The following is a 19,101-nucleotide window of genomic DNA, read 5'->3' as shown; positions in this document are numbered from 1 at the left end:
CAACCTGTCCCAGCAGAACAAAGGGGACAAGGTTTTTATTCAAGACCATTCCTGGTTCCCAGAAAAGAGAACTCCTGGCATCCTATCCTGGACCTTTCTATTCTCAACACCTTTCTGGTGGTTCCAAAATTCAGAATGTTAACTCTTCAACAGCTTCTTCCTATGATAGCCAAGGATGCCTAGCTGGCAACTCTAGACTTAAAAGAAGCTTACCTGCACATCCCAATAAGGGAATCCTGCAGAAAATACCTATGCTTCAGGGCAGGCTCCATGCACTATCAGTTCTCTGCACTTCCCTTTGGCTTATCTTACTTGTACCCATGGTATTCACAAAGTGCCTAGCTCCAGCCATTGCATTTTGCAGGCAGAGAAATATTCAGATTTACCCATACTTTGAAGATAGCAAGTCCTGACTCTCTGCCTGAATCAGGTAATTACAACACCTGGCCTTTGTAAAGAGACTTCTAACCTCTCTGGGGTACACCATCAACGAGAAGAAATCACACCTATTACCCGCGTCTGTCACGTTTTTTGAAATCTTACTACATCGAATCACTAAAGGTCGACCTCTAGTGATCAGTGTAGTAAAACATTGAATAACGTTTAAAAAAAAAAAACAAAAATAAAAACTAACTAGCGTAGGCAGGGGGGGCAAGCCCCCCTGCACCCCCCACACCCCCCTACTTAAATATTCCAACTCCGACACTGCACTACATTGAAGTAAACTGAAATCTCCCCTATGAAGATTTCCATTTACCTGCACGATGTTTTGCGCTTTCGATGTTGTGGTGCCGAAAATATCAGCTTCGATATTGTCAGCTTTCGACATCATGAAGTAGACCCTATTACCCTGCCAACAGATTGTGTTCCTGGGAGCAAGGTTGAACACAACTTCCCAGATGGCATTCCTCACTCCAGAGAAACGAGTTCATTTGGCAACCTACTTCAAACTACTGGCCACAAAAACCCAGCTATCTGCAAGGAAAATATCCTGCAAGCCCTGGGATTCATGGCCTCTTGTATTCTGTTAATTCCATATGCAAGACTGCATAGGAGGAAACTTCAGTGGTGTCTAAAAAGTCTATGGTGTCAACATTCTCAGGACCTGAAAACAATGATTCCTATCATTCCTTGTCTAAGGGCAGAGTTCCTTTGGTGGGCAGAGGCTTGCTACCACAACAAGAGGGACTCCCTTTCACTCTGCCCCCTGCCGCCCAAACCCTAACAGATGCATCAGACTATGCATGGGTTGCTCACATGGCAGGGAAGTGCATTCAGGGTAAATGGAACCCAAAACAGATGCACCTGCATATCAATCGGAAAGAAATGTTAGCTGTACAGAATGCTGTGACAGCCTTCAAAGACCTTATTTTTCCAGGACAACTATTGGTAAAGACGAAAAACACCACAGTTATGTGGTACATAAACAAGCAGGGGGGAACCCATTCCTACCCACTCTGCAGACTAGCCATGGCTCTGTGGAACACAGCCTTGAGCTACCAAGTGAACCTACAAGCTCAATTCCTGCCAGGCAAACTAAATTCACTGGCAGACTAAAGCAGAAATCTCATGGACCCACACGAATGGAAACTGGAACCCAAAATATTCAAGCTCTTGAGGAGGAAATGGGGGACACCAAAGGTAGACCTGTTTGCCTCCCCTCAGAACTACCAATTGAACAAATTCTGCATCAGAACTCCCCACAGTCAAGCTTGGAAAGTGGATACTCTGTCCTTTTCCTGGGAAAGGCTCTCAGTTTATGCCTCTCCCCCTCTGCCTCTCCTCTTGAAGGTTCTACTAAAGATCAAACAGGACAAGCCAATGACAATACTGATTGCACCAGACTGGCCATGCCAGCACTGGTACCCCCCTTTTGCACAGTCTGACAGTGCTACAACCTTGGCACCTGTCTCAGACCCCCTTCCCTGCTGTCTCCCCTTTTGCACAGTCTGACAGTGCTACAACCTTGGCACCTGTCTCAGACCCGCTGCCCTGCTGTCCCAGCAGGTGGGCAGATTCTGCACCCTCATTTTCAAACCCTCAACCTTGCAACCTAGCTTATTACCTTGAGCTCACCTCCAGCAACCCTCAGTAAGCAGGTGCTGAATGTCATTCTTGAGGCAAGGAGGCCTAGTACTAGAAAATCCTATTCAGAAAAGTGAAAGATACTGTTCCTGGAGCCACGTCCAGGGGATGGGCACAATGGTGGCCAGCTTACCTCCTATTCCAGATTATTTAACAGAAGTACTCCACAAGGGCCTATCCTTCTCTTCAATTAAGACTCATGCCTCTGCCATATCAGCATATTATAATACGGAGCCACCCCTCTTCTCTCATCCCCTGTTAAAACAATTCCTTAGAAGGGCCAAACATTTAAGACCTCCCCGGAGAGCTCCCACTCCAGCCTGGGACCTTAACTTTGTATTGGAAAAACTCACTCTTCCCACCTTTGAACCAGCTGCTACAGCAGAGTTGAAATTCCTTTCTTGGAAAACAGCTTTACTTCTAGCCATCACTTCAGCAAGAAGAGTGTCTGAACTGCAGGCCCTCATGGCAGTGGAACCCTTCATTATCTTCTGTGCGGACAGGGTTTCCCTCAGGACTAATCCGTCCTTTATGCCCAAGGTGGTGTCTAGTGTGGCTCTAAACCAGTCCATTCATTTGCCTACTTTTTTCCCTAATCCTCAGAATAAAGGGGAAAGGATACTGCATTCTCTGGACATACACAGCTTAGATTCTATTTGGACAGGACTAAGCCTCTCAGAAAATCTGACCAGCTGCTAGTTAGCTTTGCTGCAGGGGCAGAGGGGAAGGCCATTTTAAAGCAAACCATTTCCAAATGGATAGCACATTGCATCCATTTCTGCTACAAACACCGTGGGAAACCTACCCCACAGGGGTTAAGAACACATTCCACCAGAGCTGCATCTACCTCTACTGCATTTCTTAGTGGAGTCCCTACCAGGGACATCCTGGTAGCTGCAACCTGGAGCTCTGTACATACTTTCACCAAGCATTACCACCTGCCTATCTTTTCTAAATCCAGAACTGGATTTGCCACAGCCATCTTACAGGGCCTTATTGCTAGCTCTAATGCTCTTTAACTACCTCCACCCTTCCTTAGCTTTGGGAATCAACCCAAATGTGATGATTGCAACAGTGAAACATGAAGAACATAGTACAGTTGTGTACACTTACCATAAATGTAGATGTTAGAGTATATTCAATGTTGCAGTCCTGGTTACCCTCCCTCCAGCCCCCTGACTTCTCTTGACTTTTACCTTTCCTCCTTGTTTGGCATATACTAGATCATGTGTATTTGCTTTTTGCTGGGGGTGTTCCATACCATATAATTGCTTCCTATTGTGGGGGCACCTGACATCTGGGGCAAGAAGAACTGATGTAATGGCGTCGGCTGCATGTTTTATACCCCTGACGACCTGACGTCATGGAAGAAGAGACAGCATCCGACGCAGAAATCCAAAGACTCTGGTATTCAGGCCTGCTGAGGGCTACCTGCAGGCAGATAACCCAAATGTGATGACTGCAACAGTGAATACACTTGAACATCTACATTTATGGTAAGTGTACACAACTGTACTTCGTTCATATCTTCAGTGTTCCTTCTTAGTTTGAAAGAAGTGTGAACTTACAAGTGACTTTGGTGAACTTGTGGACTAGTAAGCTAGGCTTGTTGACTGTAATTGAGTGGCATTACAGACTGTAATAGTGCCATGTACCCGAGTGTGGAAGCAGTAAAATAAGTCCACTGGTAGATCAGCTGGAACTGTAGGAATATATCTGATCTGATATTGTCAGTTTTTCATGTCGTCCTCACATATGGGTTCGGATCCGAACCATTGGAACAGACTCAGCCATGACTAAGTTCCTGACAACCAAAAAACTCTTGGATGCCTCCCCTTACACATAATGCACATCCCCCTGTTACCCCAGATCTAATTTGCCACTTCACTAAAGACGTGGTCTACCATTAGCTCTTGGATCTTTTCAGGTGATATTATTACAATTTTATAATCTTCCAAACTTCTGTAGGATTCTCCTTCTCTGTCTGTAGCAGTAGTGTATTTCTGTCCCTTTTTGATCTATCTAAATATTTCCTTTACAGTAACCATTTTTTTATTGGGTTACTTCTCCCTTCTATTACCTCCCTTATGTCCTAACACTTTAAAAAAATCTTTCTCTGTCCTTATATTTTTCCCCTCTGTGTGTGTGTGTGTGTGTGTGTGTGTGTGTGTGTGTGTGTGTGTGTGTGTGTGTGTGTGTGTGAGGCTGTTGAGTTAGTACCTTTGTGCTCCCAGCCTTCTGCACTTCATCATGCCCGAGAAACAAGACAAGCCAACAGACTTCAAAAAGTGTACCAAATGCAGTCACACAATGCTTTTAACAGTGACTTGCACTCTTTGTGTTTATTGCTTGGATCCTTATCACCTTCAGGTAGACTGTGCGATATGTCATTCTTTCAACCACCAGGCCCTGGTTAAACAGAAGAATAAACTTATTCATAGAAGAAGAAGAAGATGTGGAATGGATGGTACAGAATTTTTTGTGGGCACAGAGAATTACTAAGTCCCCCTCGACCTCGACCCCAATGGTATTAATGGCATCCAAACCATCCACTCCCCCTTTGGTTCTCCTCCGACTTCGACTCAAGCTTCAGAACCCTCGGATCCAATTCACCTGGTGACTTCTTGTTTGGATCCAAACTTCTCTTTTTCTGTCTTTTTGCTGAGTTCTTCCACCTTCTCAGAGCCAGAGAGCTCCTAGAGCAGACTCAGCCATGACTACACTTGAGGTGGACCTCAAGTGTAGTTGACTCCCAGACCTTCTGTCTGCATCTTGGGGCTTCTGCTCATGTGAGCTTAGTGCTGGCATCATGTCTGGGTAGGCTGTCTTCAGGGCTGAAGGGGTCCTCTTCCCACAGGCATGGCTTGTCGGAGATGGACTCCCTTCCCGCTCAGGAGCAGTCGGCATTCGTGGCTCTGGAGATGACAATAGCTGCTTCTGCAACTAAGAAGTCACTTCCTCCTTCAGATCCTCAGTCCCGTTTCCCACGTCCATGCACCTCTTCTGCACAAGACATTCCACAGGGACAGCGGGAACTAAAGCCACAGGATATCAGTTGGGTTACCCCTACCTCTTCTGATACCTCCCCAGAGAATCCCACTGAGGAGGTCCCTTGGAAGTAGACCTGTAAGAGGAAGCATCTGGACTCCACTGAGGAGTCAGCCACAGAAGACACTGACCTTGATGAGGGAGAAGTATCCCCATGGTCACCTCTTGAAGATGTCTCCTTTGGAGACATCTTGGAGATTTTAAAACAGAGAGGTGGCTGGCAGTCCAGTAATCCTTCACCTGAGGAGTCACTGTACATGTTGGCCTTAGGTCTGTCTCCTGGGTCACTCCGCCTGGGCTCATAGAGTTGATCTCTCGGCAGGCGTGGGAGACCCCAGACTCCATTTAGCCAGCTCCCTGGAGACCAAAGAAGATTATTACAATTCCAGCCGACAAAGCTTTTTGGACAAAAGGGGTTGCAGTAGATGCCATTGTGGTGGCGGCAGCTACAAAGAAGGAACTGTTTGAAGAAAGTTCCACTATCCATCCTCCGAATAAGGATTCCAGAATGATGGTGAGATGTGTGAAGTGAGTCTTTTCTTCAGCGATTTTTGCTTTGTGATCGCCGAATCATCTTTCCCAGTTTATTAGATTACAAAGGGTTCTGATCAAGGAATTGTCAGAGAACTTTGAAGGAGCTGTAGCTGAGGGAGTTCAGGAGAAAGTAGATTCCCAGCTGGCAACCTACATTCTGTAGCTAATTCTTCCATGAGGCTTATTACTAATACAGTACAGTAAAGTAGAGTGGCTTATTCTGGCATATTGATGAGAAAGCATGTCTGGATGTGCCTCTGCAACTTTGCGGAGCCTTTTAAGTCTTCTTTTGTCAATGCTCCATTTGATGGAACATCCCTTTTTGGCCCCAAGGTTAAAGACACACTATCCTGGTGTGAGAAGGAGAGTAAGACCCTTTCTGCCATGGGCATGCGTTTTTCCACCCCCCCCCCAAGACCATATCCTAAGGGTCAGAAAGGGGGTGGTAAAATGTGGTTCAAAATATCACAGGGTTCTTACCAAGACACACACAGAGAGAGCTCCCCCAGAAGCAGAGGGGGTGACGACTCAGGAAGATGCCCCCTGCGTGGCAGAGTAGGCCCGCAGAACCACGGGTCTAGAGAACCATTCTTCGGGAGATCCTACCAGCTCTCCTGAATGGAGGCCCGATTGCCCACCACTGGAGGCAATCTGGGGTCAACTATTCCTGCAGTGGAGAGCCTGGCTGAAAATAAATGATTTTATGGGTGCAGAGGACAATATCCAAAGGATATCTGATTCCGTTCTCACAAGATCCCCCTCCCATCTGAAAAATTCTGGATGTTCTACCCAGTCAAAGGGATCAAGCAGTTATTCAAATTCAAAAACTGCTGGACAAAAGAGTCATCCAGGAGGTCCCCCCAGACCAAAGAGGATTCAGAAGTTACTCAAAGTTCTTTTTAGTTCCAAAGAAAACGGGGGACTGGAGACCAGTTCTGGATATCAGTGGATTAAACAAGTCTGTTTGATGTCACAAGTTCTGAATGGTCATGGTACAGTCCATATTTCCTTTCTTGGAACAGGACAATTGGATGTGCTGTATAGGCCTTCAAGATGCTTACTGCCACATAAAATTGGACAGGTGGTACAGAAGGTTTTTGCACTTCCAGCTGGGAGCCAGTCATTTCCAGTTCAGAGCACTGCCCTTTGGTCTCACAACAGCCCCCAGGGTGTTCACCAAGTGCATTTCAGTGGTAGCGGCTCACTTGAGATGAGGAGGATTCTGAGTGTCTCCTTTCCATACCCCCCCAGACATCTACTTTTTCGAGCAAGGGATGCAGTTATCCAAATCTGTACAGATCTAGGCATAACAGTAAATTACAAAAAATCTTACTTGGAATTTGTTCAAGCTGTAGAATTCATAGGAGCAATTTTGGACACAAAACAAATGATGGCAAGACTACCACACTCCAGAGTACTGACAATCAGATGCCAGACACAGATGTTAATTCAAAACAGGAGGATAGCCACCCATCATGTCTTACGAGCCTTAGGATCATTGGCAGCCATTATAGTCTTGGTACCACTGGCAAGATTCCACATGAGAATACTAGAGTGTCTTCTGGCAGTGCAGTGGTCAATTACCCATCATCCAATCTTATCTGCTAATCATTACGGACACCTGCAGGATAGCTATTTCATGGTGGATTCGTTTCAGTCAGGTAATGCTAGGTTGACCTTTTCTTCCTCCTCAACCTCTGGCCACGGTGACCATGGACGCTTCCCAGATGGGGGGAGGTATTATCTGGGAAAACAGTTCAAGGCATCTGGTCTTCCAGTGAGGCCGGTTTCCACATAAACATCCTAGAGATGAAGGCAGTGCTTCTAGCATTGCAGGATTTTCAAGTTGATTTTCTTCTGGGGACAGTGGAGATTCAATCTGATAACATGTCTGTGGTCTGGTACATAAACAAACAAGGAGGAACTAGATCATACCCCCCTGTGTCGAGAAGCTCTCAGAGTGTAGCAGTGGGTGATCTCATCCAACCTTTTACTTATAGGAACACACATTTCAGGAAAGTTCAACGTGATTGTGGACAGGTTGAGCAGCTCTGTTGTCATGCCTCATGAGTGGTCCCTCAACCCGAAAGTAGCGGAGGAAATTTTCACAAATAGCACCAACCCTGCTGCGATGTCTTTGCATCATCCCTGAACAAGAAATGCAGGAGCTACTTTGCCCTGCCCCCCCCCCCCCCACACCCAACCAGGGAGTTCCCGAGGAATGCTCTCACTCACAATTGGCCTCTATGTCTCCTGTATGCAGTTCCACCAACTCCTTTGATTCCCAAATTCCTCCAGAAAGCAAGCAAGTTGAAGAGAACAATAATTCTCCTTACTCCCTTCTGGCCTCGAAAAATCTGCTTCACCTTTCTTTGGCCTCACCTTCGGGGAAAAAACATGGATTCTGGAACCTACTCCAGACTTTCTGTCATACCTGACAGGAATGACTCATCCCAATCTGTCCAACCTCAAGATGATGGCTTGGTTCCTCCAATTCCACTTATAGCCTGACAACCTATGCTCTCTTCTCCAGTACATCGTATTTTGATATCATCCCATAAACAATCCACTCAAAAGGTGTATAAGAGCAAGTGGAGGAGATTTGTAATCTGGTCACAAAAACATTATTTAGACCCTTACGCTGCCCCTCTTCATTCCATTCCAGAATTCTTAGCTGATCTTTTTGAAAGTGGGGCTGCGGCCTCTAGTATCAAAGTACAATTGGCAGCTATCTCTGTTTTTCATATTGGTGATGGTAATTCGTCTTTAATCTCACACAACTTTGCAAAATCTTCTTGAAGGGGATTTTGTTGCTAAGGCCACCACAAAAAGATCTTCCCCTCCTTGAGACCTTCATTTTTATTGTTCAACCCCTCATTGAATCTGCAGCATCATGTGACTTTAAATTTTTGTCTTGGAAAACCATTTTCCTAGTAGCAATCACTTCGGCTACAAGAGTATTGGAAATTCAGGCCTTGTCCTCTTTCCTTCCACACCTGATTTTTGCGTACCAACCCTTCCTTTTTACCTAAAGTAGTTTCTGAGAATAATATCAATTGGACCATTAATTTGCCCTTCTTCCCCAGTTTCACTAATAAAGGAGAATATGTACTGTATTTATTGGATGTTCATAGGCAATTATGATTTTATCTGCACAGGACAAAAGAATTTAAAAAGGCAGATCAATCGTTCATTTCTTTTTCCTGTCCCAGAAAGGGACGACCAGTATCCAAGGTTACTCTGGCGAAATGGTTATCTGATTGCATTACATATATTTATCACAAACAAGGTGTAACTGTTCTAAACTGGTTCAGGCTCATACAGCCAGAGCAATGGCAACTTCAGCAGTTTTTCAGAGTAATGCATCTGTGGATGAAAATTGTGCAGCGGCCACTTGGACAAATCACCATACTTTTATCACTCATTACAAATTGGATTTCCTCTCCAGGGGAAGAGCCTCCTTTGGTTCGATGGCTCTGAGGATTTTCTTCCATGAGTCCATGTGAGGTTGAAATGAAAAATTGACAATATAAAATAAAGAAGTTAACGTACTTACCGTAACATTCCATCTGTATTGTCAATTTTTAATTTCTCCTCACAGCCCTTCTCTCCAAGACTCCTACTTTGTTTTTTCTGGTAGAATGAGAAGCATGATTTATGCCACCTTTTGATCCTCTCCATACTTCAGAAATAGTCTCTACAATCCTGTTATATGCAAGTTTTCTTTGTACCTTTCTTTCCTGGAGATAATACTAGCAAACAAGATCTGAGGTAACTGGGGAGCAGCATTATGAATAAGAGAAGGTATCCAAGAGCTTTTTAGCTGCCACAAGCTTAGTAATGGCAGAGTCAGATTGGATGGTTTGGATCCAAACCCATATGTGAGGAGAAATGAAAAATCGACAATACAGATGGAACATTATGGTAAGTACATAACTTCTTTTTATGCATGACTGTATAAGCAAAGGAAATCTAGGGTTGTTCAACTAAATGGAATTCACTTATCAAAAAAGCTGTAACTATTTTGGGGGTACACATATTCTGGCATCATCACAGTTGTGTGGTATTGTTACAGATTTGGTTCCTGTTCAGTATATGGCATCAGATGTATACTGAACTTTGTCTTCTGTTTGCTTCTGGAATTCTGATTAGTAGAGTTATGTATATAAAATTTAAGAGGAGCTTCTGCTATTTTAAGCTAAATATTCTGAAACCTGGGCTGTTTTACTTCATTGGTATGCTTAATCTGTAAGCATCAAAAGTCATAATGTTAGCAGAGGAAAGATATGAATGCTGTCTTATTTTATCTTTAAAGTGTGCAAGTATTGGACTGCCTATAATAATTGGTAAGGTATTTTTGGGATGAACACTGGTGCTTCTGGTGCTCACTGTAGCTGCCTACCATAGCCTTTAGCAGTTTATAAAGATTTGCAACATTGTTTATGCATTATGGTCCACACTGGGAGTACAGATGCAAACCAGTCCCTCCTATATGGTCATACAAGCCTGAACAATGGGATAACATATGTGCAGTAGTTACATACTGCTTACATTATAATGGTTATGGCGGTGACGGTGCAATTGGCAGATTAGTAGTCCCAGTTTTCTTGCAGTATCTTACTCAGTGTACAGTGCAGAGCAACATGTTAGCACTTTCCCACCCTCATACAGTGACATTTGTGAGTTTCTACCAGTGGGAGCTCACACTGCATCAGACTTCCTCATTACCTTCATGAATCAAGCCAGGCAGGCCAACAGGGCACATTGCAGCAAAGATCTGTGCACTTTGCAGACTTCAGGTTTTCCTCTACTGTGCTGCACTGTTATGCAAGACAACTCAGTGTAGAACTGTTTGTGTGTGTGTGTGTGTGTGTGTGTGCATGTGTGTGTAGACAGGCAGGAACTGAGCACTGGAGTGATTTGTGCACCACTATATACTGTGTTCCTTTCGTTTTAAATTTTTACACTGTCTGTATGGATCATGATCCATGTCAATGAATCTTGATCCAGAAAAAGTGTACATGGCATGTTGTGCAGAGCATACCACTCAACCGTACCGAATTCCGCAGTATTTACCAGTTTTTGAAGTCCAAATAATGGGGTGCCACAAATTCCCAAGTGGCCCCTTAATTCTAGAATTTTCCGGTCTATTTTTGAAATTTTATTTTGTGATTTTTGCCGTCATCACGCACAGCGGCATGCGCGATGACATCAGCTTCATGAACAGCCTGCCAGCCTTTCGGAATTCGGCTGAAGGCTCGAGGGGTGTGACGGACCCTGCTGTTTGTTTACACAGTCTGTAATGTGCAGCAGCCAGTTCATTTCAGACTTCAGAGAGAGAGAGAAAGAGAGAGACGTAGTGGACAACTGAGAGAGAGAGAAGCTCAACTAGCTGACAGCACTTTTTTTGTTTTTAATTAATTTAGATAGAGGCTTCTTTAGTAGTTTAGAGCAAGGCAGGCAACCTCAAGCCATTCGTACTGTGTCAGAGACGGAGTGCAGCAGCGGTCTCATCAGACTCTGAGTGGTCAGAGGAGGTCATGATTAGGAAATATATAACAACAAGTTCCACTTCTTCCCCCGGCTCCTCCTCCACCTCCACCTCAAGGTAAAATAAAGAAAAGAAAATGAGAAATGAATGAGTGAGTCATGAACTACATTTATTTGAGTAAGGAATCAAAATATAAAAAATAAGAAATTAAGAATTGATTCATTGACCATTGTCAATTTTTGCTGAATGTATTCGTATTTACAGGGCTGAGGTATAACAGGGTGTAGTAACAGCACTGCACAGCAGCTCATCACAAGAGGGTTGGTATAATGGTTTAGGGCTTCACTTCACAAATTAAAGGTATAGGGTTTGATTAACCAGCCATCTAACTGTAATTGGGGATTCCAGTACTGGCCTAGTCAATTGAAATTGGCCCAGACATTTTTTAATGTGTGCTAGTCCATTTCTGTTGAGTTTTAACATAATAAGTGAATAAGAGCAGTGATTAAATCTGTCCTTTATTTGGGGTCTTTCTCTGGCGTTATTATTTTTCCTCCCTGCCTGTTAAGAGATTAAAACGCATGGAGACCTGTTTTGTAGTGCTTTAAAGAACAGAATTGGCCCTTGCATTAGCCTGCAGGATTATAAGTTGTAAGGCAGAACATTGCTTCTTAAATGTCCTACGCTTGTCTGTGATACTGTACAATGCACATCTTTATTTTATAAGTTACAAATATGCAATTAGACAGGTATAAAGCTTGTGTAAGGATAGCTTTTGTGAGTCTTTCTTTACGATTGTTGCATATGCTTAGTCGCTTCCTTAGATTATAACAGTGCCAGCATGAATAGTTTTAGTCAGAGGTCAAAACATGAAAATGTGGGATGCGAGATTGTGTGGGTTGCACTTTTCAGCTGGTAGAAAGTGAAGTGATCTATAGTGGGGTTGATGTGCTGAACAGCAAAGAGCATTTTTGTCCTGATAACATGTGATATTTACATGATAAATGGAGCTTTGGGTTTCATTTTGTGCTATTTCATCACATTTCAGTACTAACCTCAGGAGGTCAGTGGGGCCACGTTAAGCTGCCTGCTGTCCTATGTGCACCACCTGAATGTACCAACTTTCTCTGGACTGGAGATGAGATCGATATGAGCGGGAAGAAGTTAAGATTCTGATATGACTGGGGAAAAATGAGATAAATGGGAAAACAATTCTTTCTAAGGATAGCAGAGAAGTCAAAGTCATACCTCTCAGTCTCTCAGAGCAAGAAAGCTAGACAAAGGCAAAACTAATGCCCAAAAATAGGGACAGATTTTAAATATTTGCTCATGTAAACTCAGTTGCTAGACTAACATTGTGTTTTCTGAGAGATATGAAGTCTGAAATTCAAATGTCTGCCATTATGTATTATTATTTAGTGACTTCAGTCTTCGTGTTGGTATTATTTAGTGACTTCAGTCTTCATGTTGGTATCTCACAATCCCATTGGAGTGGGTGGGGATACATGATTCTGTATGCTAATTGTATGTTAATAAGTTTCCCGATTTTTGGCCAGTTGTACCTACTTTTCATGGGCCTCTGTCCAGATTTTTGATGTGTCCAGGTTGAGCGGTATGGTGCAGAGTGCTTTTATGTCTCTCTGAGCGTTGTCTGGCAATATCAGAGTTTTTTGTATAGTTGAAGGTTGCATATCCTTACATTGTTCTGCCTTTATTTAATAAATGCAAGCAAAATATCATGGTTCAATTCTAAAATTAGAGATTTATGCTCATAAAGATTTACTTTACTTATGTGGTCTGATTTTTCTTTAACAGCATTTGAATTAATGTCTAAGCAATTAACACTGTTCACTGTTGTTTTGTTTCTTTTTCAGGAAAGTCACCAACAGAGGCAGCTGAAACTGCATTAAAGTACATGCTAGACAGAATACAGTCTCGGGCAGGGTTGATAGTTGTAAACAATTCTGGCGACTATGCTGCAGTGTTTACTACCAATCAAATGTCATGGGCTGTAGTAAAGGATGACCAGCTCCATTATGGCCTTTCTCAAGGGGAACTGCATACCTGTAGCATTTCAGATGTACCTCTGTAAAAACTTCCTTAGGCATTACTGGGAATGAACTCTACTCTAAACTGTTATTTGGTTAATAAAAATATTTAATTTAGTGAACTTCTGTATGACATTCCATTTGTGCAAAGCTATTGACCATATTTTTGTTTAACTGTGTTATTTTACAGAATTATGTATAGTGCCATTTTACACCTGTTTACAAAGCTGGGCTTAAACAAATATTTTGCTTACTTTGGCTTGTGGCTGTTGTGTGTAATTACAGATCCCACAACAGTACGTTATGGCTAACATTAACACAGAAGTGTATATCTGGTTAGGATAACTGGCTACTGCTCAGAAAGCATTGGTATATCTTGATCAGACTTTTCCCTGTCCTCCTGGTTCCTTGGGAGTTTCATCCTGTTTCAGTTACTACATATGAAAGTAACTGCTATTAAGCATTGCCGTGGATTACACTGCCTCAAATAACAGCAGACTGCAAGTAATGGAAGTGACTCTTACCACTCATTTAAATGCAGTTGTGGGTTTGCAGACTCCAGGTAACCAAGGAGAAAATGGCAAAGGCAGAATTAATACAGGAGTAGATGTTGGAAAAAAATGTGGAGCTCTAGGACAAATCTCAAACAGACCACATTTGTTTTCAACCATCCCTTAACACAAAAAAGGAGGAAATTACACAAGACTGTATGAAGTGGTACTTAGGGGGCTGGACAAATGATTCCTGAAAGCACTCACATTGAGTCGACTTGCTACGTAGTGGCCCTAGAAAGCAGCCCAGACCCTTATTAGTGAAATTTGATTCATATGCACAAAATGGGGAAATTCGTTTAATACTTTAGAAAAAGGAAATGTTTGTAAAGTTAAGATGCTAGAATATATGCAGACAGTGGTTACTCTTGTACAGACTCTAGATTATAGTTATTCCAGCTGTTAAAAAGTACAGGGGGATGAACCAGCGCTTCAAGATGATACATCTAGCTTTCTTTAGTGTTCTGTCAGGTACAGGATAAATTCAGATCCTAAGTAAATGCTAGACCAGCTGAATAAAATGGAGGTGGGGTTTGAGAGGACAGCAGCAGAAGGATCTGTATTGCAAGGTTACCAAAACAAACAAACAACCATAAGCATACTGCAGTGAAGATTCCTGAGAAGCCCTTCCCATTATTTCAAAGGAAAATGCTTGATAAATTGTAGCAAGTAGAAGAAAATACAAACAGTAAGGGAGTTACTGAGGGTTGAAAAGCGTGAGGAATCGGTTGAGAAACTGAATGGAATGCTAGAGGAAGTACTGGACAATTACATGTCTGTCTAGGACTTGCTGTATAAAAGTGTGAACGTTTTGTAACATTACAGTAAATGTTGTTTACATAAAGAACAAATTATCTAAGTACTAATTTTGCTATGGAATTGCTCAGTGAATTGAGAGTTAAGTTTGCATCACAGTTTTTTTCAGTTGGGATGGTGATGAGTGTGATTTATTGTGTTATACTGAAAAGTAGCTATGAATGATAGGATGGACTAAGAAGGAAGGTAATGTAACTCAGTAGCTACACAAAAAAGACAGACTAGTGAAGGATAGGTTAATAGGTTTTAAAACAAAAACAATAATAGTAAAAGTAATGTCTTTTGGCTTTTCCTGGTTAGGGGTTGCCACAGCGCAACTCTGGTCCACTAATGATTGGCAGTGGATTTTTACAGTGCCGAGGGCCAGTCTAACGCCCAACCTTCAAGAAAGGCACACCTATTCACGCACGCACCTACCTACATGTCTTTAAACATTACTCACCGCGAGGAGGACATGCAGTCTCTACAAAAAAGTATGAAAAGAAGTTCCATTTTGATGTAACAAAATGGTAGGGTCCATTCAAATGAGTGTGTAACCATGGGAGTCAAGAGTGAAAGAGGAGGGTCATAGTATAGGATAAACAGTGATTGACTGAAAAAGGGGAATCCACAACTTTGGTCATAACAGATTGATGGCAGTGTGTGATACATTTTGAACATTCTAAACTGTAAACAATATTGACTTTATTGGTAAACTGTCAGGCATGGAGGCATATAATTTAAAGGGGAATGAATAGTATACATAAATTTAAATAATGGTGACCCAGAGATGTAGAAACGATTATTGGTAGCAGGTAGAGAAGGAAATGAAGAAAAGCACAGGGATATAGATATAAAAGTGTACAGAGGTACCTAGGAAATTATAGAAAGTTGAATGAAAATAAAAGCAATAGGGAGAGTAGTTTACAAGAAGAGGTTAGCCTGGAACCACTAGCAGGAAGAAGCGGTTGGTTTATTGAATCTCTTGAGCAGCTATAAGAGAGTGCTGGCTCAAATGAAGGAAAAATATGACCCTATTGTATTATGTATATTGTTATACCATTGGGTCATGGAAAAAGACGGTTTTCAATATTTTAGTTAAGAAGGTAAACAGCCAGTTAAAATATAGGTTTTAAACCAAGAAAGTAGGCCAAGGAAGTCTAATAACTAAAAATACATGAAATAAAGGGATGGAAAATAAAGATGAAGCCAGCATTTAAATAAAATAGAAAAATGAGAAATGGAAATGAGAGTCTTCACTTGGAACGTTCATGGTTTAATAGATGGAAGCAAAACAGAGAAGATATTAAGATATATTGAAAACGGTGCAATACAGATGTTGGGGTTGTAGGAGACTCATCCTGCTTTAGTGGAACATGAGAAGCTGATAAAAATAATTAAGATTTATGACAGGAGAAACGTAGAGAGGGTTATTGTTTGGGGGCTGGCATAGTGGTTAAGGTATTTACATCACAGCCACAAGGTACAAGGTTTGATTTTCAACTTTGAAAGAGATTGGCTAGGCTTAAAGTGGCCCACAAGAGCAGTTAGCCTGGTAATTAACCTGTGAATGTAAAATAGACTGATGAAATACAAATACCTGAGGAAATATGTGATAGGCTGGGGAGGTATATAATGACAGAAGGTGCTTGGTGAAGGTAAAAGTATAACTTTAGTAATAGTATACCTTCCAATCTACAACAAAATATTAGAGATGAAACAAATACTGAGGCAGGTGGTAGCTATTCAGCAGGGTATTACACAAATAGCAGGGACTGGAATGTGATTTGCAACAAAGGCGATGTGTCGGGAGGGCCAAAAAGGGTGAAAATTCCATTAGAAAGAAGGTATCAAAATGGGACATGGTAAAGAAGAATGTAAGACATGGGTACAATTAGATGGATATTCCATAACAATGAGCTCCTGTATCTAATCCAGCCGAAAACAACTCATCCAGTTACATTAATGGATCGAGATCCCCTGATAGCTGAAATTAGAAAAAAGTGAAGTAAAAACACTGACAGTTCCCTGTGTGTATATTAAAGAGAAAACCTTTTGCAAACTGGGTAGGAAGTCAAATGAAATGTTAGAAGAGACGGAGACCAGGAAAATGGTGCTGACTGGGACATGGAGATAATGGCAAAGAGAAGTTTGAAAATGTAATTAAATAAAAAGGTAAGAAAATATAAGCGGGAAATAGAATTAGGTACTTGGATTTGATAAAAAAAAGTTAACAAGCTGCTAGATTCCAAAAGGGTAGATTACAATGCAGGAAGAGAGGAGCAACTAAAACGTTAAACAATCAGTGGTAGATTACCTAGAAAACCTAAATTAATTTAGAGCTAAGGCATTGAAATTTACATTTTTATGTCCACCACAATATAACATTGTGTGTGTGTTGTGTGTGTGCGTGCGTGCAGATAGGAAGAGTGCTGCCTGTTAGTTTCAAAAACTTGTGCATGCTACGAAACTCAAATGTTTCACACTTCCAGATTGCCTTTTTTGTATAGAAAAGCATGTCTAACTTCAAATTGTACATGCACACTGCATTTGATGCTGATTTTTAAATAAACATCTTGGACTTCAGTTTTGGAGTTTTTTTTTCAACTTAAATGTCCACTTCATTATCACTGTTGTGTGCAGGGATGAAGTCTGATTAACTAGTCAAGTACATCTGCCAGGCTCTATCTTAACATTTACATGAGAATGGACCTCTTGCATGGGTCATCCTTTGGATATCATCCATCCCTTTCCCTTTTTTTGTAAAATTTAAATCTCCATTCTTGGCATTTGCCTGTATTCAGAACCCCTGCATGAGGACTAATGGTTTTGGTCACTTACCATCTGCTTATAATTGTATTTTTCTGTATCATTCCCCATTTAGAAGATTCCATTAAAATGCCAAATAAACATAATCCCTTTTATTCTGTCTGATCATATCACTAGTTAAGCTCATCGCAGGTCTGTTGCTTGAGAGTGGAACTTGATATCATTTGCTGAATGCACTACTTGTATATCATCCTGATTGCACCAGAGGAGCTCTTCCTTAAGAGTGAGCCTGAAACCATCTCAAGAACTGCACGCCAATAACTTGCCATCCAAAAGATACAATTTATATTTGAAAAACAATCAATTACAGCAGTACAAAAATGGGTAAAAAGAGAAAGTCGTATCGAACAAAGGATCATTTGTTGCTAAATGAAGCCATAATGCAGATTTGTAAAACGGAAAATAATTTATGTATGGCATGGATAAATTCCAAAAAAAAGCTTCCGAGTGCATTCCACATTCATGAATAAAAACTACAAGAAAAACCTAGCAAAGCAAGAGTTTTCACTATGTGGTATCTTAAACCTCTTGTGTTCTCAAGTATTGCCAAACAGTCCACTTATGATGTGCTGATGAGGTCATAAGAAAGCCGAAACATGCATATCCACACCTAGTAGGGGTTTGGTTTTATTGGTCTAAATATACCCAAAAAGACTAAAAAAAGTAAAAAGTAGTAGACATTCAGAAGGCATATAGCTGAAACACTTGATGTCCTTAAGGTATAATTTGCATATATCCCATGAGCCTCAATTACAGGAGGTTTAAGGTATCACAGTCAAAACTCTAGCTTGGCTAGGTTTTTCTTGTAGTTTTTACTAATTTGTTTGTTGGTGTGAGCCTTTTATTCCTTGGATTGTACATTCATGTATGAAGGAATGATTACAGGTGTATAAGATGCATCCTATATTGATCATTACAGTGACCATGAAACAGTGGCATACCACTTTGCAGTTAAGCCACAACAAAAGGCAAAATTCTAAGGTGGATATTCCTATGAGATTCTTTGCCACTGCTGCTGTTTTGTCTTGCCATTAATGCATTAATTTGTTAATTTAACAGATTAGGCTATGGTTACAATTTGGCTCCCAGAAACCAACTTTGTTTACAGACTTTTCATCTACTTTTTGTAGACTTAAAAATGTATAGCTCGTCAGATGAGGAGTTGAAAGCAGAGCTACAAATGATTAAAAGTTTGTCAGATGATATAAGTATGACATTTGGTCTTCATAAATGTGCAAAATCAACATTTAAGGCAGGAAAGTTGAGCACCAAGAAAATAGTAGTTGGGGACAGGAATGTGATATAAAGGAGTTTGAGCAGGAGGGAGTGTGTAAGTATTTGCGAGTAGCTGAAGTATTGGCAATAAAACGTGAACAAATTAGAATAAAGTTCAATAAGGAATGCTTCAGAAGACTATTGAAAGCTATCCTGACATCTAGGAATAAAGTTCAAGATCTAAATCAGTTTGCCCTTTTACTGTTCTAACTTACAGTTTTGGAGTAATTGATTAGCTCCATAAACTATTGGATCAATTGGACACACAAACAAGAAAAATGATTCATATAATATATATATAAAAAAATCAGTGTATACCAATATATATTTCTCACTTTGAAGGGGATATGGGTCTCCTCAAAATTGATTAAACTTATAGCTGTGCAATCATGAGACTTCATACACCTTGAAATTGATTGCACACAAAGATCTGTGATCACGGGAC

At 41.3% G+C, this 19,101-nt stretch overlaps 1 protein-coding gene across 1 annotated transcript in view; it reads left to right on the top strand.

Moving 5' to 3' along the window:
- Window positions 1-17,138, top strand: part of LOC122814926 (isoaspartyl peptidase/L-asparaginase-like) — a 431,511-nt gene extending 414,373 nt beyond the window's left edge. Inside the window, exon 9 of the mRNA XM_044087192.1 lies at window positions 13,033-17,138. Coding sequence (XP_043943127.1) covers window positions 13,033-13,250 — 218 coding nt within the window. The 3' untranslated portion in view covers window positions 13,251-17,138. The remainder of the gene's footprint in view (window positions 1-13,032) is intronic.
- Window positions 17,139-19,101: the final 1,963 nt, after the last annotated feature.

Source organism: Protopterus annectens, chromosome 1.part1 (assembly GCF_019279795.1).
Source record: "Protopterus annectens isolate FY-2018-M chromosome 1.part1, PAN1.0, whole genome shotgun sequence".
In the NCBI taxonomy this organism is placed as follows: Eukaryota; Metazoa; Chordata; order Ceratodontiformes; family Protopteridae; genus Protopterus; species Protopterus annectens.
The sequence above is the reverse complement of the archived record's forward strand: the minus strand, read 5'-3'. Positions and strand labels throughout refer to the sequence as shown.